The following is a 23,985-nucleotide window of genomic DNA, read 5'->3' on the forward strand; positions in this document are numbered from 1 at the left end:
CAGGTGGGGTTGGTCTCTTCTGCCAGGCAAGAAGCAGCAGAAGAAGGGGACACAGTCTCAAGTTGTGGCAGGGGAGGTCTAGGCTGGATGTTAGGAGGAAGCTCTTGCCAGAGAGAGTGATTGGCATTGGAATGGGCTGCCCAGGGAGGTGGTGGAGGCACTGTGCCTGGAGGTGTTCAAGCGAAGCCTGGATGAGGCACTTAGTGCCATGGTCTGGTTGATTGGGTAGGGCTGGGTGCTAGGTTGGCCTGGATGATCTTGGAGGTCTCTTCCAACCTGGTTGATTCTATGATTCTATGATTCTTTCTTAGATGACAGCCACCTTCCTCATACTTTATCTTCAAAGTCTGTGAGGCTCTTTAAGCAACTGACTCTTACCAGCCTCTAGCTACAATCACCATGAGTAGAGCAGATAGAGATACCTGTAGTTAGGTTTCTCTGACAGTCAGATAAGTTTCTGTTTTGAGCTCCTTACAGCTCCATCAAACCTTAACCACTTGTATAGATATAATACTTTTCTATCTCAGGCTCAGTTCATGCTTTCATGCTTTTACCATAATGAGATTAGACAATGTGAGGCACTTTATCAAAGGTTTGTTTCTTCCATGAAGAATCTTTTATTTGAAAAGAGATCTTTTAAGCAGAAATGTGCAGCAGACCTTTATCAGGAGGGCACAAGTGGAGTCATTCAGCTGACTGCACAGTCTGCAGGGAAAATGGTGTGGAAGTAGTTCTGGAAAACAAACAGCCTGTGCTCAGCACACTGTCATCAGGAACATGCTGCTAAAATTGCTGAACCTTTTACTGCTGTGGAGTACTTCACATTTTCTTTCTCAATAGTAATCATAGAATCATAGAATCAACCAGGTTGGAAGAGACCTCCAAGATCATCCAGTCCAACCTAGCACCCAGCCCTGTCCAGTCAACTAGACCATGGCACTAAGTGCCTCATGCAGGCTTTGCTTCAACACCTCCAGGGACGGTGCCTCCACCACCTCCCTGGGCAGCCCATTCCAGTGCCAATCACTCTCTCTGCCAAGAACTTCTTCCTAACATCCAGCCTATACCTACCCTGGCACAACTTGAGACTGTGTTCCCTTGTTCTATTGCTGGTTACCTGGCAGAAGAGACCAACCCCACCTGGCTACAATGCCCCTTCAAGTAGTTGCAGACAGTAATAAGATCACCCCTGAGCCTCCTCTTCTCCAGGCTGCACACCCCCAGCTCCCTCAGCCTCTCCTCATAGGATTTGTGCTCCAGGCCCCTCACCAGCTTTGTTGCCCTTCTCTGGACATGTTCCAGCACCTCAACATCTTTCTTGAATTGAGGGGCCCAGAACTGGACACAGCACTCAAGGTGTGGCCTGACCAGTGCTGAGCACAGGGGCAGAATAACCTCCCTTGTCCTGCTGGCCACACTGCTCCTGATGCAGCCCAGGATGCCATTGGCTCTCTTGGCCACCTGGGCACACTGCTGGCTCATCTTCAGCTACTATCTATCAGTACCCCCAGGTCCCTTTCCTCCTGGCTGCTCTCAGCCACTTAGCCCCCAGCCTATAGTGCTGCTTGGGGTTGTTGTGGCCAAAGTGCAGAACCCTGCCCTTGGCCTTGTTCAATCTCATCTCATTGGCCTCTGCCCACCCATCCAGCCTGGCCAGGTCCCTCTGCAGGGCTCTCATATCACTCTAATTCCCAGAAATGGATGAAGAAGATGTGAGGGGTGCAGTAGTCAACGCCACATCTCTCTCTGTGCCTATGCAAGGGGCAAGGGACAGATCCACTTCCAGTCTGTGTCTATTCTAGGTCTGCTGCCTGCTTTTAGTTTATGGCAACACTGAAGAAACTTAACCCCTCTAGGACAAACAATTTGTGTAGGCCTCTGATCATGAGATGCTGTGTTACAACAAGCCAGAGATCATTCAACATTTGCAACAGGCTCATGTTTGAGGGAACACTGAATTTCAAAAGCTAACAGAACTGTTATTCATTTTGCCTTAAATCCATTTGGATGGAGACTGATACAAGTCTCGCTAGTTCAAAATTCACAGCCATTGTTCTGTCTCCAGACATGGAAACTCTACCAACTCAGACCCTTGAGTAAATTATCACATGCATAATGCAAAACCTTCAAACTTACATGTGAAATCAATGTTTGTTGAGCATAGGTGGTTGTTTGGGCCAGTAACTCCCCAGCGTTTTTCAGCATTGCTGGTTTTCATTCTGACTTACAGGATGGCAAACCTCACTGCCAGGCTGGTAGTAGTGCTATGGAAAAAGGTAGCTTCAGCTAGCTCAGACTAATCAGACTAAGAGTGTCTATCATGTTATGGGTAAGAGCCCAATGTCTGCCTGTCCCAGAGTCCAGGACTCTTACTGGACCTATTGGGCAAAACCACTGTTTGCCTGCCTCTTATCCAGTGCCCCAGTAGAGACTTGCACTGACACAACTTCAGTGTGACACATGCAATAGATTCAGGATTGCCTGTGATAAATGCACTAACTGCAAGGTTCTTTAGCCTGGAGAAGAGGAGGCTCAGGGCAGACCTCATTTCTGTCTACAACTACCTGAAGGCCCTCTTTGTTGTCTACAACTACCTGAAGGGAGGCTGTAGCCAGGTGGGGTTGGTCTCTTCTGCCAGGCAACCAGCAACAGAACAAGGGGACAGAGTCTCAAGTTGTGCCAGGGGAGGTCTAGGCTGGATGTTAGGAGGAAGTTGTTGGCAGAGAGAGTGATTGGCATTGGAATGGGCTGCCCAGGGAGGTGGTGGAGTCACTGTCCCTGGAGGTGTTTATAAGGAGAGTGGATGTCGTACTTGAGTCTATGGTCTGGTGATGAAGGATGCTGGGATGAAGGTTGGGGTGGCTGATGCTGGTGGTCCTTTCCAAGCATAGTGATTCACAGTGATTAGAAGTTGTGCTGAGGGCTTTGGTTTAGTCAAGGACTTGTCAGTGTGAGCCTAATGATTGGACTTGATGAGCTTGAATGCCTTTTCCAATCTAAGAAATTGGGTGACTCTGTGATTTTTACCTTTCACTGGCAGGAGAGTGACTGGCTTTCTCTATTTCCCCATCTCAGGTATGACATCATGAACCTGCAGTACATAGAGCCCAACCGCTATGACTATGTCCTGATTGGGACCTGGCACGAGGGTGTGCTGAACATCGATGACTACAGGATTCAGATGAACAAGAGCGGAATGGTGCGGTCTGTGTGCAGTGAGCCCTGCTTGAAGGGACAGATTAAGGTATGCCTCAGACACTTACTGCTCTAGACATCTTTGAGCCAGCAGTGTGCCCAGGTGGCCAAGAGAGCCAGTGGCATCCTGGCCTGCATCAGGAATGGTGTGGCCAGCAGGAGCAGGGAGGTCATTCTGCCCCTGTACTCTGCACTGGTTAGACCACACCTTGAGTGCTGTGTTCAGTTCTGGGCCCCCCAGTTTAGGAGGGACATTGAGATGCTTGAGCGTGTCCAGAGAAGGGCGACGAGGCTGGGGAGAGGCCTTGAGCACAGCCCTACGAGGAGAGGCTGAGGGAGCTGGGATTGGTTAGCCTGGAGAAGAGGAGGCTCAGGGGAGACCTTATTGCTGTCTACAACTACCTGAGGGGAGGTTGTGGCCAGGAGGAGGTTGCTCTCTTCTCTCAGGTGGCCAGCACCAGAACAAGAGGACACAGCCTCAGGCTGTGCCAGGGGAAATTTAGGCTGGAGGTGAGGAGAAAGTTCTTCCCTGAGAGAGTCATTGGACACTGGAATGGGCTGCCCGGGGAGGTGGTGGAGTCGCCGTCCCTGGAGCTGTTCAAGGCAGGATTGGACGTGGCACTTGGTGCCATGGTCTGGCCTTGAGCTCTGTGGTAAAGGGTTGGACTTGATGATCTGTGAGGTCTCTTCCAACCCTGATGATACTGTGACACTGTGATCTCAATGACCAGACAGTCCTTTTCCCCTTAACTCAAACAAGATTCTTTGAAGACAAGTGCTAGGATATACTTCAAAATGCCAGAAGTATGGAAAGACTCCTAAATTAACATTTTGCTCTTACAGATCCCTGTGTGGGCCCAGGTCTTCTAAAAGTGCCCTTCACAGTAATGTGCAATCTTACAGTGTGGTAGGATTTGAATTTCATTGGATCATAGACTCATCCAGGTTGGAACAGACCTCCAAGATCATCCAGGCCAACCTAGCACCCAGCCCTGTCCTGTCAACCAGACCATGGCACTAAGTGCCTCAGCCAGGTTTTGCTTGGACATCTCCAGGGATGGCAACTCCACCACCTCCCTGGGCAGCCCATTCCAATGCCAATCACTCTCTCTGACAACAACTTCCTCCTAACATCCAGCCTAGACCTCCCCTGGCACAACTTGAGACTGTGTCCCCTTGTTCTGTTGCTGCTTGCCTGGCAGAAGAGACCAACCCCACCTGGCTACAGCCTCCCTCCAGGTAGCTGTAGACAGCAATGAGGTCTGCTCTGAGCCTCCTCTTCTGCAGGCTGCACACCCCCAGCTCCCTCAGCCTCTCCTCACAGGGCTGTGCTCCAGGCCCCTCACCAGCCTTGCTGCCCTTCTCTGGACATCTTCCAGCACCTCAACATCTCTCTTGAATTGAGGAGCTCAGAACTGGACACAGCACTCAAGGTGTGGCCTGAGCAGTGCTGAGCACAGAGGCAGAATAACCTCCCTTGTCCTGCTAGCCACACTGTTCCTGGTCCAGGCCAGGATGCCATTCTCAAAATGACGTGGATACAGTAACCTTAAAGACAAGAAATGTATTCAGGAGAATCACCTTAGAGTAGACCTCCCTTTGCTAATTTCATTTAATAAGCACCTACACAGCATTTTGATTCTATATTGCTGCTCTAAGAAATAAGGGATTGATGATTTGGCAAAGGGATAGTGACATACTCCAAGAATCTTGGAGGGGAAGCATTATTGGTATTTACTACCCTTGAAAACATCTTTTCCCTGCTTCCAAGACTGTACAGTTTGTGTATGTGTGTATATGTAAACACCATGCTTACAAAATACCAGTTTCAGCTCCTGTTGAAGCCTATTGGACTCTCTCCACAAACTGCAGGAGGAAACATTAAGGAAAAAAACCCAAGCTGGCAAAGGCAGCATTCGACAGAACCAACATTTTGTATTCCACTGCTACACTTAGCTTTGCAAGATCCTGGAGGGAAGGCTCCCTTCTGGCAAATGGCTCTTTGTTGGAGCTCCATGGGCTGGACGTGTGCTTAATCTTCCTTTCAGCCTTGGTGCAACAAAACTTAGAGTGAAGGCAGGGAAAGCCTCTTTGCAATATCAGATTGTGACATTTATTAGCCTTCACTGCACAGAGAGATACAGTTTTAAGGGACATTTGTCTCCAAAAGAGCTGTTCTGAAGCATGCTCTTGGGCACCACATACTGCTGGACTCATTCCAGCCTTTGTAGATTTGCTCTTATTTGGATTTCTATTTACACTAGTGTAATGAGCCTCAATGACACTTAGATGCAGTGGTGTGGATCTGCATGTACATATATGTGTGTGTGTATACATGCAGGTGTATGAACCACTCTTCTAAGCTTAGACTTTATTTACTGCTTTGTGCTCTGCAATAAACGAGTCCTTTCCAACCCCTAACATCCTGTGAAATATTAAACATGGGCTGAGCTACTCATCCTGACCTGAACCATAGAATCATAGAATCAACCAGGTTGGAAGAGACCTCCAAGCTCATCCAGTCCAACCTAGCACCCAGCCCTATCCCCAGTCAACCAGACCATGGCACTAAGTGCCTCAGCCAGGCTTTGCTTGAGCACCTCCAGGGACGGCAACTCCACCACCTCCCTGGGCAGCCCATTCCAATGCCAATCATTCGTGTGTGTGTATGCATGCATATGTATGAGTCACTCTTCTAACTTTTGACTTTGTTTACTGCATTGTGCTATGCAATAAATGAGTCCTTTCCAACCCCTAACATCCTGTGATCCTGTGAAATATCAAACATGGGCTGAGCTTCTCATCCTGACCTGAACCATAGAATCATAGAATCAACCAGGTTGGAAGAGACCTCCAAGCTCATCCAGTCCAACCTAGCACCCAGCCCTGTCCTGTCAACCAGACCATGGCACTAAGTGCCTCATCCAGGCTTTGCTTCAGCACCTCCAGGGACAGTGACTCCACCACCTCCCTGGGCAGCCCATTCCAATGCCAATCACTCGTGTGTGTGTGTATGCATGCATATGCATGAGTCACTCTTCCAACCTTTGACTTTGTTTACTGCATTGTGCTATGCAATGAGCAAGTCCTTTCCAACCCCTAACATCCTGTGATCCTGTGAAATATCAAACATGGGCTGAGCTACTCATCCTGACCTGAACCATAGAATCATAGAATCAACCAGGTTGGAAGAGACCTCCAAGCTCATCCAGTCCAACCTATCACCCAGCCCTATCCCCAGTCAACCAGACCATGGCACTAAGTGCCTCATCCAGCCTTTTTTTGAACACCTCCATCTCTCAGTTTAAGTCTCTTCTCAAGTTTATACTCACCCTGCCTCTGTACCAAAGGGAAAATGGTTTTCTGCTTTTAACTCAGAACTGCTCCCCCTAAAACCATGTAGAATTGTCCCTAGAGTTTATCCCTGAACTCTCACATGCAATTTTTAGTAGGCAGGGGCAAATACAGAGTCAGGATTCATGTTTTCTAGTTGTTTGAAATGTTCCACACACAAGAGTCCTGCCATGGTACATGTTTGGGGAGTGGGGGGAGTGTTCTGTGTTGTCTTACAGGAGATCATAGCTGAGGATGTGTTTTGCATTACAGGTGATCAGGAAAGGAGAAGTGAGTTGCTGCTGGATTTGCACTGCCTGCAAGGAGAATGAGTTTGTTCAGGATGAATTCACGTGTAAAGCCTGTGAGCTTGGATGGTGGCCTAATGCTGACCTGACAGGTAGGGATGTGTCCTTCCAAATGCATTCCCATTTCATAGGGCACAAGAAGAACAGCGTGTGGTGGAGAATAAGATGTTACCCTGCAGACATCCCAAGGCACTTTGGGGTGAGTTTTTAGCTCAGTTCAACAGCAGTGACAATAAAGAAGGCAGAACTTCTACCAAGAAGTAATGGCATAGTCTTGTCTGTTCCTCCCCTTCAGTTAGTGGAAGGCTGCAAATGAGCTGTCCAGCATTTGTGTCAGTTTTAGCAGAGGTATGGAAGGAGCTCAGAGCATCCTTTTCACACTGACTTGGTAGTCTTTCTGGCAACTCTGCCACATAATTAGTAATGTTTTATCTGGGCTTTCTGTCTGTGCAATCACTGACTACCTTCTTTTCATTTGGTATAAAGATCATTCTCACTGATCCCACCACCAAGAAGAATGTCAGCAAAGTCCTAATAAAGGCTGGAAGAAGAAAGCAAACAAGCAAGCCTTGGGCTCCCTTGTAGATATGCTTTGGATGAGTTCTATGCTATAGCATCCTTCTCTTATTTTTACCTCTCAAGGTTGATCTCCACACCTGCTCTGGGCTTTGCAGTAAACACTACCCCAAGAAAATAGATTTAATGCTTGGAGAAGCACACTTTGACCCTGAGGTTTGCTTTCTATCACTGTAAAATTCTCCTGGCCCCTCTGTCTCATGTCACACATCTGCAGATTCTGGCTGACTAATCAGTAGGACATCATTGCTTGCCAGGGAAGCAATCTGAATACCTAGCTGGGGATCAACTGTGTATCTTGTCACATCTTTGTCCTTCTGGCAGCAAGATTTTGATGCAACACAGAGATGAAGCACTCACACCTTGATTATTAAAATAGTTATACTGATGAGCCAGTCACTGATGCCAAGGGAACTTTCAAAGGGTTTATTTTAAGAGGGAAATCTGGCCACTGGGTGATAGGTTGGACTCAATGATCTCAAAGGTCTTTTCCAACCTGGTTAATTCTGTGGCTATGTGATTCTCCAGATAAAATTATATATTGCTGATCATAATAAAGTAGGAAGCTTGAACTGTTATCTGTCCCAGTTTTCTATGGAAAATAAGCTCTTGTCATGTCTCAGGTGTGTACCTGTCTATATCCCATACCTTTCACTGCAACACCTTCTCTGCCTCTGGTGTACAACTGAAAGGACTTCCAACAGATCTGTCAGGATACAGAAAAAACCAGTGGTAGTTCAGTTCCTTCAAGTTTCATGGATGTGAGTTGTAGGAGGAGCAGCTATTGAGAAATACCTTCTCTAAGCACCTCAGCTGCGGACAAACATCTTGTGTTATAGACACCAAGAAATCCACAGCACCTCTCATAAATCATAGAAACATAGAATCAACCAGGTTGGAAAACACCTCCAAGATCATCCAGTCCAACCTAGCACCCAGCCCTAGCCAGTCAACCAGACCATGGCTCTGAGTGCCTCAGCCAGGCTTTGCTTGGACACCTCCAGGAACGGAGACTCCACCACCTCCCTGGGCAGCCCATTCCAATGCCAATCACTCTCTCTGGCAGGAACTTCCTCCTAACAGCCAGCCTAGACCTCCCCCGGCACAACTTGAGACTGTGTCCCCTTGTTCTGTTGCTGCTTGCCTGGCAGAAGAGACCAACCCCACCTGGCTACAGCCTCCCTTCAGGGAGTTGCAGACAGCAATGAGGTCTGCCCTCAGCCTCCTCTTCTGCAGGCTGCACACCCCCAGCTCCCTCAGCCTCTCCTCACAGGGCTGTGCTCCAGGCCCCTCATCAGCCTTGCTGCCCTTCTCTGGACACCTTTCAGCACCTCAACATCTCTCTTGAATTGAGGAGCCCAGAACTGGACACAGCACTCAAGGTGTGGCCTGAGCAGTGCTGAGCACAGGGGCAGAATAACCTCCCTTGTCCTGCTGACCACACTGCTCCTGACCCAGGCCAGGATGCCATTGGCTCTCCTGGCCACCTGGGCACACTGCTGGCTCATCTTCAGCTGCTATCTATCAGTACCCCCAGGTCCCTTTCCTCCTGGCTGCTTTCCAGCCACTCAGTCCCCAGCCTGTAGTGCTGCTTGCGTTGTTGTGGCCAAAGTGCAGAACCCTGCACTTGGCCTTGTTCAATCTCATCCCATTGGCCTCTGCCCACCCATCCAGCCTGTCCAGGCCCCTCTGCAGGGCTCTCCTACCCTCCAACAGATCCACAGCTGCTCCTAGCTTGGTGTCATCTGCAAACTTACTGATGCTGGACTCAATCCCCTTGTCCAGATCATCAGTAAAGATATTGAGCAGGACTGGGCGCAGCACTGATCCTTGGGGAACACCACTAGTGACAGCTGCCAACTGGATGTGGCACCATTCACCACCAGTGGAAAAACTCCCACTTCCCAGAACTCTGCTGTCTGCTAATTGTAAAGCAGATACATGGAGGCAACCAACTTCTTTTTGTCTTGGAGATTCAAAGAGTTTTTTGTATCTACTAACCAGGGAAGAAAACTGGGAATTCTTTTTAATACTAATCAGAACAAGACCATTGTGAGAGATCAATTGCACTTGCACAAATATGGTTCAGTGCTGCCAGCTGCCCAAAATAGCTTGAAAGGGGGCATGTCAAAATGACAGGCAGTGCTGAAAGGAGCTGAGGAAAGAATCAGTGCTGGAAAAAATCTCAGGGGCATGTTGCAATCTATTAACTTTTAATGAAATCAGTAGATGACATGCTGGTTTGTGTTTCATCTCAGCAAGGAGACTGGACTGCTGCTGTTCTGAAATCACAGGAGCATCAGCCAAATGGTAGCACAGCCATTGACTGATTTCCTCAGAACATTAAAATGGCAATCTGCTCCTGCACAGCTTCTTCATTCTGCCTTACTGAGGGAAAAAAAAAAACCCCTCCTTTTTTTTAACTCCTGCAATCTATTTACTTGAATTGCTGTACAAAGCTGACATTTAACAAGGCCAAGTGCAGGGTTCTGCACTTTGGCCACAGCAACCCCAACCAGCACTACAGGCTTGGGACAGAGTGTCTGAGAGCAGCCAGGCAGAGAGGGTTCTGGGGGTACTGATAGAGAGTAGGCTGAAGATGAGCCAGCAGTGTGCCCAGGTGGCCAGGAGAGCCAATGGCATCCTGGCCTGCATCAGGAACAGTGTGGCCAGTAGGACAAGGGAGGTTATTCTGCCCCTGTGCTCAGCACTGGTCAGGCCACACCTTGAGTGCTGTGTCCAGTTCTGGGCTCCTCAATTCAAGAGAGATGTCGAGGTGCTGGAAGGTGTCCAGAGAAGGGCATCAAGGCTGGTGAGGGGCCTGGAGCACAGCCCTGTGAGGAGAGGCTGAGGGAGCTGGGGGTGTGAGGCTAATTGGAATATTTTACTGAGAGACATTTAATCCTTAGCTGTTAGAAGTAAGGAAAAAAACCAACAGTAGCCATTCTTCTGCTGAGAAATGCAACTGGTCAGAATATAGATCACACACTGCTCAGCTCTCACTTCTGGCTCTGCCTTCTTTCTGGTGCTCTGGTCTCTGTGGCTGTCCCTGCCTTAACTCTAATCCAACCTAACCCTTTTTCCTCTACCCTCCTTGTCATCTTTTTGACATCTCACCTCACATCTCCAGATTTATCATGTGAGATATACAGGGACTGACCTGGTTACTTCTGAAGGAAGGGAAAGAGGAAGGGGGAAGGGAGTTTGGGTCGGGAGCCCCTCTAGGCACTCTGATTTCTGGGAGGGGTATTTTGTTTCTGCATTACTTTTAACTTGGACATAACTGTGTATATTTGTGTATATCTGCTTGTAAATTGTGCTGAGCTATAAATATAGCTTCATTCCTTAACTTCCAGCTTGTCTGAGTCTATTCTGGCTTATTTTTCTTATGTGTGCTGGGCAGGTAACTCCCAAACCATCACTGTATGGCTTGACATTGCTAAGCTTAAAGCCCACACTGAAACTTTGCCCTTCCAGCAAACCACAGACTGGCTTCTTGCTTAAGAGTTTTGCTTGTATGAATCCATGATCAATAAAGTCTGCATTGTGGCCTTCCAGTATCTGGAGGGCCTACAAAAAAGCTGGGGAAGGAGTTTTTAGGGTATGAGGGAGTGACAGGACTGGGGGGAATGGAGCAAAGATGGAGGTGGGGAGAGTCAGAGTGGAGGTGAGGAGGAAGTTGTTGAGTAGGAGAGTGGTGAGAGGCTGGAATGGGTTGCCCAGGGAGGTGGTTGAGGCCCCATGGCTGGAGGTGTTTAAGGCCAGGCTGGCTGAGGCTGTGGGCAGCCTGCTCTAGGGTAGGCTGTCCCTGCCCGTGGCAGAGGAGTTGGAACTGGCTGCTCCTTGTGGTCCCTTCCAACTCTGATTGATTCTGTGATTCTAAGATTTTAACTTCTGATCCTTAGTTTTTCACTAAAACAAAGAAGGACCCAAATTTCACACAGATCTGTTGTGGCCAATGACCAGAAGTTCTCCGTTGTAATAAACAGTTGATCCTGATCTAGGGTAGGGCGTCCTGCTCTAGGGTAGGGTGTCCCTGCCCATGGCAGGGGGGTTGGAACTAGATGATCCTTGTGGTCCCTTCCACCCTTGACTGATTCCATGATTCTAAGTTTTATCTCCATGTTTCACCATGTAAACATTGGCTGGAAGAATGAGTTTCCTCACCTGATTGGTGAGCAGGCCACTTTAAGCCAAACAAATGTCCTTTCCTTTAGCAAACAGAGGATTGCAGGTGCTATCATTCTGTTGTTTTGTGCAGGTTACCTCTCACATCAGTTCCTTATCGTTAAGGCAACCTGGTACTCCTATAGACAAAGACTACAAAATGATAAGACCAATTTTTCAGCTCATATGACATTGGCAGATGCTAAAAGTTGGAGTAGAAATTTTCCATGCTGGTCCTTTGCCTCAGGCTAACTTATTCTTTTGTTCTTAATTTCCATAAAGCCCCATTTCTGTTTCTGGAAATGAGGTTACAGTAGCACTGTTTGATGCATACCTCTGCTTGCTTCTACTCTGAAGGCATTAGAGGCATCAGTTGGTGATTCTGTGTTACCCTGTGGAAGATGCATACAAACTGAGAGTGATTGGCACTGGAATGGGCTGCCCAGGGAGGTGGTGGAGGCACCATCCCTGGGGGTCTTCAAGAAAAGCCTGGCTGAGGCACTTAGTGCCATGGTCTGGTTGATTGGCTAGGGTTGGGTGCTAGGTTGGACTGGATGATCTTGGAGGTCTCTTCCAACCTGGTTGATTCTATGATTCTATGAGCCATATTGTGGGCCTGGGGTGCTTTTAGTCCATAGAGACTGTTTTCTGCAGATAGAAAACCCCAACAAGTTCTTTCTTCCAGAATCTACCTTTCTAATACTCTGTCTTTTTTCTGTGCACTGCAGGCTGTGAACCCATCCCTGTAAAGTACCTCCAGTGGAGCAATATAGAGTCTATCGTGGCTGTGGTCTTCTCCTGCCTGGGGATCCTGGTCACCATGTTTGTCACCCTTATCTTTGTGCTCTACAGGGACACCCCTGTGGTCAAATCCTCCAGCCGAGAGCTCTGCTACATTATCCTGGCTGGCATATTCCTTGGTTACGTCTGCCCTTTCACCCTCATAGCTAAACCCACCACCACGTCCTGCTACCTCCAGCGCCTCCTGGTGGGGCTCTCCTCTGCCATGTGCTACTCTGCCCTGGTGACCAAAACCAACCGCATCGCTCGCATCCTGGCGGGCAGCAAGAAGAAGATCTGCACCCGCAAGCCGCGCTTCATGAGCGCCTGGGCCCAGGTGGTCATTGCCTCCATTCTGATCAGCGTGCAGCTGACACTGGTGATCACGCTCATCATCCTGGAGCCCCCAATGCCCATCCTTTCCTACCCCAGCATTAAGGAAGTTTACCTGATCTGCAACACCAGCAACCTGGGAGTTGTTGCCCCCGTGGGCTACAACGGACTCCTCATCATGAGCTGCACGTACTATGCCTTCAAGACTCGCAATGTGCCTGCCAATTTCAACGAGGCCAAGTACATTGCATTCACCATGTACACCACTTGTATCATCTGGCTGGCCTTCGTGCCTATCTATTTTGGGAGCAACTACAAGATCATCACCACTTGCTTTGCAGTGAGCCTGAGTGTGACAGTGGCTCTGGGGTGCATGTTCACTCCTAAGATGTACATCATCATAGCCAAGCCGGAGAGGAACGTCCGCAGTGCCTTCACCACCTCAGACGTGGTGCGTATGCATGTCGGGGATGGGAAGGCACCCTGCAAGTCCAACACTTTCCTCAACATATTTCGGAGAAAGAAGCCAGGGGCTGGAAATCCAAAGTAAGTGACTGACTACTGGTACATATCTATCTCCTCTGTATGTCACTCTCTTTGCCATTCTCTCTTGGTTGACTCTAGTCTTCTGAATAGTAAGGTATGTGGCAATTTTTCCTCTCACATGTAGAAGGAAAAGGTGGAAATGATCCCTTAGAGCTAAGCCTGGGATGGATGTTTGCACGTTACTTCCTAATGTTTTCTCCTGCTCTAGAGGCAGCCCTGCACACAGCTTCTGCCTTTGAGGCAGGTCAGGCAATAGTAGAGTAACCGAGCTCCGTTTGCAGCTTCTCCCACCTCACTGTGCACGTGATGGGGGTTTCACGCCCCTCTACATGTGTTTTCTCTGCACTATGTTCAACCCAAGAAGCTATTGCAGCCTTCAGGGAAAGGTGGCCAGAAATCTGAGTGGCTGGAAATCACATGTACTTGTCTGAGGCCACTGGGGCTGTGTGTGCAAGATGGGGATTGACCACTCGCTTTCAAGGCAGTGTTTTGTGACAGTCCTTGCCACTGCGATTCCAAAGCACCCTTCATACTATCCCTATGCTCTATTTAATATTCAGAATTATGAGTACATATCTTAATCATTACTCATTAGCATAACCTTGATCGTTAGTGTAAACTTCTCCATGTTCTCAAAGCCAGTGTTGGTGTGAGAGCTGTAGAAATCAATTGATGGTGAAAATGAATTTGCATCCACAGCTACTGAACGTGTTATTTTCCTTGCTAATAATTACAAGCAACTCATCCACAGCAGAGAGGGAGAGAGAACTGTTACTTCACCCAGCATTTCCCTGTGAGCAGCTGTCTGAGCATTTGCATTCTCTATTATCTCTACTGCTTTTTCATCTTTAGAGAAGCACCACAGAGCTAGATATGAGCTTAGATTATTTTTGTTACTATCAGAAACAAAACCCAGTCAAACGATTAACGACCCAATGAAGCCTACATTTCTGAGCTTTCTGGCAGGATTAAAAGTCAGTTAATTTCCTTTGCAATCTATAGGTCTTGCTGAGTCACTCGAGTTGGTTTCAATTCAGTTTACATAAGAACTGTTTTTCTCAGTCCTGCAGATGGGAAAAGGATAAAGGCAGAGGTCACACTGTAGAAGACACACGCTGTGATCAATTATGCCTTTATGCTACTTCAACACTTTGAGCTTTATTGCCAAACAGGAGATCAGAAGAGAAGGGGATGGAGACATAAATAACCCAAATATGTAGCTCAGTGTGCTGTGGAGGCCATGATGAGGCTGCCAGCTTCTGAGGTAGGCAGAGATGGAGCTGGTAATGGCAGACAGCCCTGGGAGCAACACGTACAGTAGGGTGGCCAAAAATCTCTGTGGCTCAAGAGACTCAATGCCATGCAAATTCACCTTCCTCTGACTGATTCATGTTCCTCTGACTCTATGGAAGTTGGGTGGGATCTTACATGTCTATAAGAAATTAGGGTGGTGTCTCTACAACATAGAACACAGTCTCTGGCTAACAATGTTGGTATCTTTAAGATGATATTTGACAAAGGAAAGGAATCTTGAGTCCTTTAGATTATAAGAAACTTAGTAACCATCCCTGAAGGTGTTTAAAATGAGGTTGCATAAGGCACTTAGTGCCATGGTTTAGTTAATTAGAAAGGTTAGGTGAGACAATCATAGAATCAAGCCAGGTTGGAAGAGACCTCCAAGATCGTCCAGTCCAACCTAGCACCAAGCCCTAGCCAGTCAACCAGACCGTGGCACTAAGTGCCTCAGCCAGGCTTTTCTTCAACACCTCCCTGGGCAGCCCATTCCAATGCCAATCACTCTCTCTGGCAGGAACTTCCTCCTAACATCCAGCCTAGACCTCCCCCAGCACAGCTTGAGACTCTGCGCCCTTGTTCTGTTGCTGCTTGCCTGGCAGAAGAGACCAACCCCACCTGGCTACAGCCTCCCTTCAGGTAGTTGTAGGCAGCAATGAGGTCTGCCCTGAGCCTCTTCTTCTGCAGGCTGCACACCCCCAGCTCCCTCAGCCTTCTGTACATGGGCATGATGAATTGAAAGCAGTGCAGTATACAAACGTGCAGCTTTGGAAACAAAATCACAAGACAGAAGAAAAAATGGTTTGGGGACTTCGGAGGGTATTTTAGCTTCTAGTAAAGTCCATTACAAAGCTTCTGAGGACAGATAAAGAAGTGTCAGTCAATGAGGAAACCAAGAAGGAAAACAGAGAATTTGGTGGAGCCTTTGTAGCACCTAAGTAATTCAAATGTATAGTCAGATCCTTCCTGAAACAAGACTTGAAACTACTGGAGCACACAGGAATGGCTTCTGGGATGATCTGCAGCTCGCTCCTTCCTTCCTTCCTCTCACTCTCTCTCTCTCTTTCTCTCTTTCCCTCTTTCTTCCCTTCTTTCTCTTTCTCTCTTCTTCTTTTCCTCTCTCTCTTTCTTCCCTTTCTCTTTTCCTTCCTTCCTTCCTTCCTTCCTTCCTTCCTTCCTTCCTTCCTTCCTTCCTTCCTTCCTTCCTTCCTTCCTTCCTTCCTTCCTTCCTTCCTTCCTTCCTTCCTTCCTTCCTTCCTTCCTTCCTTCCTTCCTTCCTTCCTTCCTTCCTTCCTTCCTTCCTTCCTTCCTTCCTTTCTCTCTTTCTCTCTTTCTCTCTTTCTCTCTTTCTCTCTCTCTCTCTCTCTCTCTCTTTCTCTCTTTCTCTCTTTCTCTCTTTCTCTCTCTTCCTCTCTTCCTCTCTTCCTCTCTTCCTCTCTTCCTCTCTTCCTTTCTTCCTTTCTTTTCTTCCTTTCTTCCTTTCTTCCTTTCTTCCTTCCTTCCTCTCTTCCTCTCTTCCTTCCTCTCTTCCTTCCTTCCTCTCTTCCTTCCTTCCTTCCTCTCTTCCTTCCTTCCTCTCTTCCTTCCTTCCTCTCTTCCTTCCTTCCTCTCTTCCTTCCTCTCTTCCTTCCTCTCTTCCTTCCTCTCTTCCTTCCTCTCTTCCTTCCTCTCTTTCTCTCTTTCTCTCTTTCTTTCTCTCTTTCTTTCTCTCTTTCTCTCTTTCTCTCTTTCTCTCTTTCCCTCTTTCCCTCTTTCCCTCTTTCCCTCTTTCTCTCTTTCTCTTCCTTTCTTTCCTACCACAAGCTAGTATTTACCTGCTAGTTGTTCAGTACTTCAGATTGCTGAACATGTTGCTCTGCTTCTCGATCCCGTAACTGTCCTCTTCCGTGCCTCTAAGTGGCCAGCAGTGCTTTCTTCCTCTGCCATTGAGAGATGAAGTTATTGGGAAAGTCTGAGGGAACTTTATCCCAACAGCCATTAGTTAAGGCACTCAGAGTATCTTATATATACTTAAGAGTATCACTTTCACTTCCCAGGTGAACACCCTACAGACCATATACTTGTCCCAGAGCGAGTCAACTCATTTCTTTCCGTTCTTGACCAGCAATTTGTCCTGGAACAGAGAAAGAAATCCTGATGCAAACCCTGGGGGAATGCTTGGTGTTACTCTTTGAGAATGCTTGAATTGGCTGCTGAGAAATGGCTCAGAAGTGTGTTCACTTCCTAGCTTCTGTCACTTTCTCCCTCTTGCCAAATGAATATTTACATATGTATACCGAATGGAACTGCTCTATCAGGAGAGATGGAAGGAGAGGGATACCTGCTGCTCAAGCTTTGTAGGGACATAGAATCATAGAATCAACCTGGTTGGAAGAGACCTCCAAGATCATCCAGCCCAACCTAGCACCCAGCCCTGTCCAGTCAACCAGACCATGGCACTAAGTGCCTCAGCCAGGCTTTGCTTCAACACCTCCAGGCACGGTGCCTCCACCACCTCCCTGGGCAGCCCATTCCAATGCCAATCACTCTATTGTTAGGGTTTGCTGATGGTGACATTATGAATTCCTGGCTGTTACAAGATGATAACAGAGCAGCATGCTTTAGGAAAGCCTTTTCAATGTTGTTGGTTGGTTGATTGGTTGTTCTTTTCCTCCATCTGTGAGATGGAACTTTTGGATGTAGATCTTGCTGTGATCATTAGCTTTGTTCTTGACCACAGATGTTACTTTGGTCCATCAGCTGGAGTACTCCTGTGTGATTTCTTCTCTGAGGAAGCAATGCTCCTTTCTGTGCTGTATGTGGGAATACTAAACAGGAACACTGAAGATGCTGACCCCGAGAAATACTCAGGAAACATCCCCTTCAGTCGCTGCTGCAAACAGGCCCTACTCAATGTGCAGGAGGCTGAAGCCAAGCCTCCAGCTTGCAGAGCTCTCTGCTTTGCTATAGACCACACCCCCCCTCCCCCCCCCCATCAAAAAGAGTTCCAGCAAGCCCCATTCCTGGAGGTCTTTAAGGCCAGGCTGGATGGGAACTGAGCAACTTCCCAGGCTGGATGAGGCTGTGGTCAGCTTGATCTAGGGTAGGGTGTCCCTGCCCATGGCAAGGGGGTTGGAACTAGATGATCCTTGTGGTGCCTTCCAACCCTGACTGATTCTACGATCCTATGAACTTGATCTAATATGAGGTGTTTTTGGCCACAGCAGAGGGGTTGGAACTGGATGATCCTTGAAGTCCCTTCCAGTGCTGCCAATTCTGTGGTTCTGTGAATGCTCCCCTCTTCTCTCATGCTTCTTGCAGGATGGAGTGGCATGACAAAGATCAGTGTTGCAGAGGAGACTGTAGGGGACAGGTTGATTGTGTGTCTTTGGGAATTCAGCTCTAAGTTTGGTAGTGATGCTTAGCTGCCTTGGTCTTCACATAGAAACTAGTTCAAATGTCTGGTTGAGACCCCAGGCCTGGGCAGCATTTTAGTGCATTTTGAATGAGATTAAGTAGGATTTAGGTTTCAGCCTAAGTTGTATAACAAATTCTGAATTGATAGGAAGACCAACAAGCAGGAGTCACTGGGTGGACTACACCCAACCCAATCTTATAGAATCAACCAATCTTAAACCCTGGGGAAGACTTCCAAGGTCATCCTAGCAGGAGTCACTGAGTGGACTACACCCAACCCAATCTTACAGAATCAACCAATCTTAAACCCTGGGGAAGACTTCCAAGGTCATCCTCTAGTATCTTTCCCCTGCTTCTTTTACAAGAGCCTGTTCTTATTCTTTACCCTCCCTCCTTCTGTACCAGGTCCCTACATAGCTTTCTTTCTGGGAATATGATTTCTCAGTTGCCTCTAGTAACATGTGCCTGTTCCTAAGGCTTAGGGAACCATCTGCTTTTTGTCTTGCCAGGTAGAAAGTTATCTCCAGGTACCCTTAAGTTACCCTTTCTCTTTAAACTGGCTTGCTGAATTGCTGTTTCATCTTGTGCAAGCTTTGCTGACATCTCCTGTTTTTCTGGGACTCATTTCACTTGGCAACTTGTAGTCCATGAGGGCTTCTGGGCTCCTCAGTTCCTTCATTTCCAATGCCTCCCACAGCTACGCAGTGAAGGGAATCTTAGCATAAGCATGTCCAGAAGGCAGGACGCTTTGTTTCACTGTTTGTTCATGGTGTGGGAGGAGGCAAATGCACAGTGCAGCATGGCAGGAGCTGAAACTTCCAGAAGCAGAGTAGATGTTCAGCATGTTCAGTTGCAGTCATACAAATTCAGATGTTTTGCAGCCTCTGAGGTGCTCCAACCTGAGTGCCTCATGATAGGAAGAGTACTGAACATGAGCCAGCAGTGTGCCCAGGTGGCCAAGAGAGCCAGTGGCATCCTGGCCTGCATCAGGAATGGTGTGGCCAGCAGGAGCAGGGAGGTCATTCTGCCCCTGTACTCTGCACTGGTTAGACCACACCTTGAGTCCTGTGTTCAGTTCTGGGCCCCCCAGTTTAGGAGGGACATTGAGATGCTTGAGCGTGTCCAGAGAAGGGCGACGAGGCTGGGGAGAGGACTTGAGCACAGCCCTATGAGGAGAGGCTGAGGGAGCTGGGATTGGTTAGCCTGGAGAAGAGGAGGCTCAGGGGTGACCTTATTGCTGTCTACAACTACCTGAGGGGAGGATGTGGCCAGGAGGAGGTTGCTCTCTTCTCTCAGGTGGCCAGCACCAGAACGAGAGGACACAGCCTCAGGCTGCACCAGGGGAGATTTAGGCTGGAGGTGAGGAGAAATTTCTTCCCTGAGAGAGTCATTGGACACTGGAATGGGCTGCCCGGGGAGGTGGTGGAGTCGCCGTCCCTGGAGCTGTTCAAGGCAGGATTGGACGTGGCACTTGGTGCCATGGTCTGGCCTTGAGCTCTGTGGTAAAGGGTTGGACTTGATGATCTATGAGGTCTCTTCCAGCCTTGGTGATACTGTGATACTGTGATACTGTGATACTCAGTAGTACTCCCTTTTCCCACTCTCACAGTTCTACTCCCAGCAGTCACCATGCTGTCTTTAAGTGGGGGGACGGAGGTCAGGAAGCAGAGGAAAGGCATGTGAACAGAAGGCAGGGAAATACTTTGCATCATCTAAGTGACACAAAGGTTCCTCTCCTGACCTCTGCAGGCTGAAAAGTGTGAAACCAAACAAAACCAATCTCAACCTGGCACGGCCACATAGGGAATATTCAACTCTCCCTGTCTAAAATATATCAAAAGGTCTGACAGGAGAAGTGCAAGAAGGATGAATAAAAACTGGTTAGCAGTGCTCCTCCTCCAATAAAAAAGGAGGAGTTTGGAAACTCCTGCACCTTAGAGCAGGAACACAATCTGTAAAGCCTACTCTATCTTTAAGTATTGTTTTGCATCCTGAGTTGTGTCATCTGCCCTGCAGCATGGAAGAATTAGCTTTACATGCTTACTGTACAGTTTATTGTGGAGTATAATTTTATGTTCTTATAGCATTGCCAAAACAGGGTAGAGAGAGTTGTTGAATCTGGTAGTAAATGCTAGGCTATGTCACTCTGCAGTGTAGAAAGCAGAGGCAGTGGCTAAACTTCTTACATCCTTTAGTAGTATTGCACACAAAACAAGACAGACCTTTACATTTTGCCATCACAGACCAGTGATGTGCCCAGAGAAGGGCAATGAAGCTGGTGAGGGGCCTGGAGCACAGCCCTGTGAGGAGAGGCTGAGGGAGCTGGGGGTGTGCAGCCTGCAGAAGAGGAGGCTCAGGGCAGACCTCATTGCTGTCTACAACTCCCTGAAGGGAGGCTGTAGCCAGGTGGGGTTGGGCTCTGCTGCCAAGCAAGCAGCAACAGAACAAGGGGACACAGTCTCAAGTTGTGCCCAGGGAGGTCTAGGCTGGATGTTAGGAGGAAGTTGTTGGCAGAGAGAGTGATTGGCATTGGAATAGGCTGCCCAGGGAGGTGGTGGAGTCACTGTCCCTGGAAGTGTTCAAGCAAAGCCTGGCTGAGGCACTTAGTGCCATGGTCTGGTTGATTGGCCAGGGCTGGGTGCTAGGTTGGACTGGATGATCTTGGAGGTCTCTTCCAACCTGGTTGATTCTGTGGTTCTACATGTGCAAGATAACCAGTCTGGAGGTATAGAATTTGCTTTTTTCTTTCTAATGAGAAATAAGAGGCATGTGGGTTACAAAATGCACTGCAAGTTTTCCTTGTGAATTATCCCAGCTGAAGGGAGTCCCAGCACATGCATAACCAATCACATGTCAAGCTGAGGAGAAGGAGCAGGAACAGTTACACAATATGATTGTTGTCAAGTACGACCCAAGAGCTCTGACAGTTCAGGCTTATTCCTCTGGGTTTCCTTCTGTGACCAACCAAAGGCTGCCAGGGCACATTTAAGACAAATAAATTAACACAGCATTGAGGTTCTGAAGCAGCCACCCAGTAAAGGAGGAATTTCTTCAGCGTGAGAGTGGTGAGAGGCTGGACTGGGTTGCCCAGGGAGGTGGCTGAGGCCCCATGGCTGGAGGTGTTTAAGGCCAGGCTGGATGAGGCTGTGGGCAGCCTGCTCTAGGGTAGGGTGTCCCTGCCCATGGCAGTGGGGTTGGAACTGGCTGATCCTTGTGGTCCCTTCCAACCCTGACTGATTCTCTGATTCTAAAAGCAGCAGGGCTAAATCCCACTCAGATAAAACCCAGGCTGTAGTGAATTGGTTTATATAGGGCTCAGTACCTGCACCCCTGGGCTCTCATCCAGACTTCTTTGCCACATTTTATTTGGATGGTTTCTTAAGGTGAAAGGGCTCTTGTGTAAGGTTTCATGTAATTTCTGGCCTCTCTCAGAGGGTCCCAGTCCAGGGACGTTCTGACACTGTCTTTTCATGGATATTAGTAACTCTGTTCTGCCAGGGGATTTTGATGGGACATCATGAAAGGAATGGCCTTATGGTTCTTACCAAGAGACTCCCTGAGAACTTTGCTTTACAGCTTCTTTGTCTGTTTTGCTACTTTCAAGATGCTGAATCACAAGATGTTTTACTCACAGATGATGTTGTAGCACCAGGCAGCTTTGTATAATTAATCTCAGTACTCGAACAGGATGATGTGGAGATCCACAGTTACACCAGGGGAGAGTTCTACACTTATGTACCAGAATGTCTTGTCACAGGATAGCAGCCTCACAGGATGTTAGGGGTTGGAAGGGACCCAAAGAGATCATCCAGTCCAAACCCCCTGCCAGGGCAGGACCACACAATCTAACACAGACCACAGAGGAACATATCCAGACAGGCCTTGAAAGTCTCCAGAGAAGGAGACTCCACAGCCTTTCTGGGGAGCCTGTTCCAGTGCTCTGTGACCCTTACAGTAAAGAAGCTCTCCCTTGTGTTGAGGTGGAACCTCCTGTGCTGCAATTTACACCCATTGCTCCTTGTCCTATCCCAGGGAGCAGTGAGCAGAGCCTGTCCCCCGGCTCCTGGCAGCCCTCAGATATTTATAAGCATTTCTCAAATCCCCTCTCAGTCTTCTCTTCTCCAGACTAAGCAGCCCCAGGTCCCTCAGCCTTTCCCCATCAGCCATGCCCTCCAGTCCCCTCATCATCCTTCTAGCCCTCCACAGGACCCTCTCCAGCACATCCCTGTCCCTCTTCAACTGGGGAGCCCAAAACTGAAAGCAGTACTCCAGTTCTCACTGGGGCAGAGTAGACTGGGAGGAGAACCTCTCTTGATTGCTGGACACTTCCCTGACTAAAGGGAACTAAAGGCATTAGCCACAGAAATCCTGAGGAAGGATAGTATCTTTCTTGGCATAAAACACAAGAATGAGTACACCACTTACAATTTAATTTCTTGCTTGGCTGGGTCACATATTAAATTTCCTTGTGTTTTTTGTATATACTATTTATTGCATTTTGTATTGTGAAATGCAGTTGTAATAATCCAGTTAGAGTGCTACAGAAATACATCACCTCAATGGTAAGTGATACAAAGAACTTTGCAGATGACACCAAGCTAGGAGCAGGTGTGGAGCTGTTGGAGGGTGGAAGAGCCCTGCAGAGGGACCTGGACAGGCAGGATGGGTGGGCAGAGGCCAATGGGATGAGACTGAACAAGGCCAAGTGCAGGGTTCTGCACCTTGGTCATAACAACCCCAAGCAACACTACAGGCTGGGGACAGAGTGGCTGAGAGCAGCCAGGCAGAGAGGGACCAGGGGGTGCTGGTAGCTGAAGATGAGGCAGCAGTGTGCCCAGGTGGGCAGCAGAGCCAATGGCATCCTGGCCTGCATCAGGAACAGTGTGGCCAGCAGGACAAGGGAGGTTATTCTGCCCCTGGACTCAGCACTGCTCAGGCCACAGCTTGAGTGCTGTGTCCAGTTCTGGGCTCCTCAATTCAAGAGAGATGTTGAGGTGCTGGAAGGTGTCCAGAGAAGGGCAACGAAGCTGGTGAGGGGCCTGGAGCACAGCCCTGTGAGGAGAGGCTGAGGGAGCTGGGGGTGTGCAGCCTGCAGAAGAGGAGGCTCAGGGCAGAGCTCATTGCTGTCTACAACTGCCTGAAGGGAGGCTGTAGCCAGGTGGGGTTGGGCTCTTCTGCCAGGCAAGCAGCAACAGAAGAAGGGGACACAGTCTCAAGTTGTGCCAGGGGAGGTCTAGGCTGGATGTTAGGAGGAAGTTGTTGGCAGAGAGAGTGATTGGCATTGGAATGGGCTGCCCAGGGAGGTGGTGGAGTCGCTGTCCCTGGAGGTGTTGAAGCAAAGCTTGGATGAGGCACTTAGTGCCATGGTCTGGTTGATTGGATTTGGCTGGGTGCTAGGTTGGACTGGATGATCTTGGAGGTCTCTTCCAACCTGGTTGATTCTATGATTCTAAGTGCATTCACATGCAGGTATATGCAAGTGATGTTTATCTGCTCAGCACCATGGTACTAAACACAAATTCTCTCTGTGAGAAAAATAAGGAGGAAATTTCCCTTTAACACTGTCAGGTAAATAAACAGTTGTTGAAGGTTGGATCCAGATAAGCACCTAAACCCCTGCATACTTTCCTGTATTACCTACAGAAGTCAGACTCCATCTCTCATAAGCACAGACTTAGATAAGAGTCAAACACTGACCCATGGTTAGGGGAAGGGTCTGAACTCTCATTGTTTTACACTAATAATAGCAGTTTCTTTCTTTAAATTAGCAGTTTAAAATGGAACTGCAATAAAGAACCAATATCACAGTATCACAGTATCACCAAGGTTGGAAGAGACCTCACAGATCATCAAGTCCAACCCTTTACCACAGAGCTCAAGGCCAGACCATGGCACCAAGTGCCACGTCCAATCCTGCCTTGAACAGCTCCAGGGACGGCGACTCCACCACCTCCCCGGGCAGCCCATTCCAGTGTCCAATGACTCTCTCAGTGAAGAACTTTCTCCTCACCTCCAGCCTAAATCTCCCCTGGCACAGCCTGAGGCTGTGTCCTCTTGT

At 48.4% G+C, this 23,985-nt stretch overlaps 1 protein-coding gene across 4 annotated transcripts in view; it reads left to right on the forward strand.

The window, feature by feature from the left end:
- Positions 1-23,985, forward strand: part of GRM1 (glutamate metabotropic receptor 1) — a 175,015-nt gene that overhangs the window by 122,221 nt on the left and 28,809 nt on the right. For all 4 annotated transcript variants that reach the window (XM_064158266.1, XM_064158267.1, XM_064158269.1 and 1 more), the window contains exons 6-8: positions 3,076-3,244; positions 6,802-6,928; positions 12,308-13,238. In XM_064158266.1, coding sequence (XP_064014336.1) covers positions 3,076-3,244; positions 6,802-6,928; positions 12,308-13,238 — 1,227 coding nt within the window. The remainder of the gene's footprint in view (positions 1-3,075; positions 3,245-6,801; positions 6,929-12,307; positions 13,239-23,985) is intronic.

Source organism: Pogoniulus pusillus, chromosome 18 (genome assembly GCF_015220805.1).
Source record: "Pogoniulus pusillus isolate bPogPus1 chromosome 18, bPogPus1.pri, whole genome shotgun sequence".
Lineage (NCBI taxonomy): Eukaryota > Metazoa > Chordata > Aves > Piciformes > Lybiidae > Pogoniulus > Pogoniulus pusillus.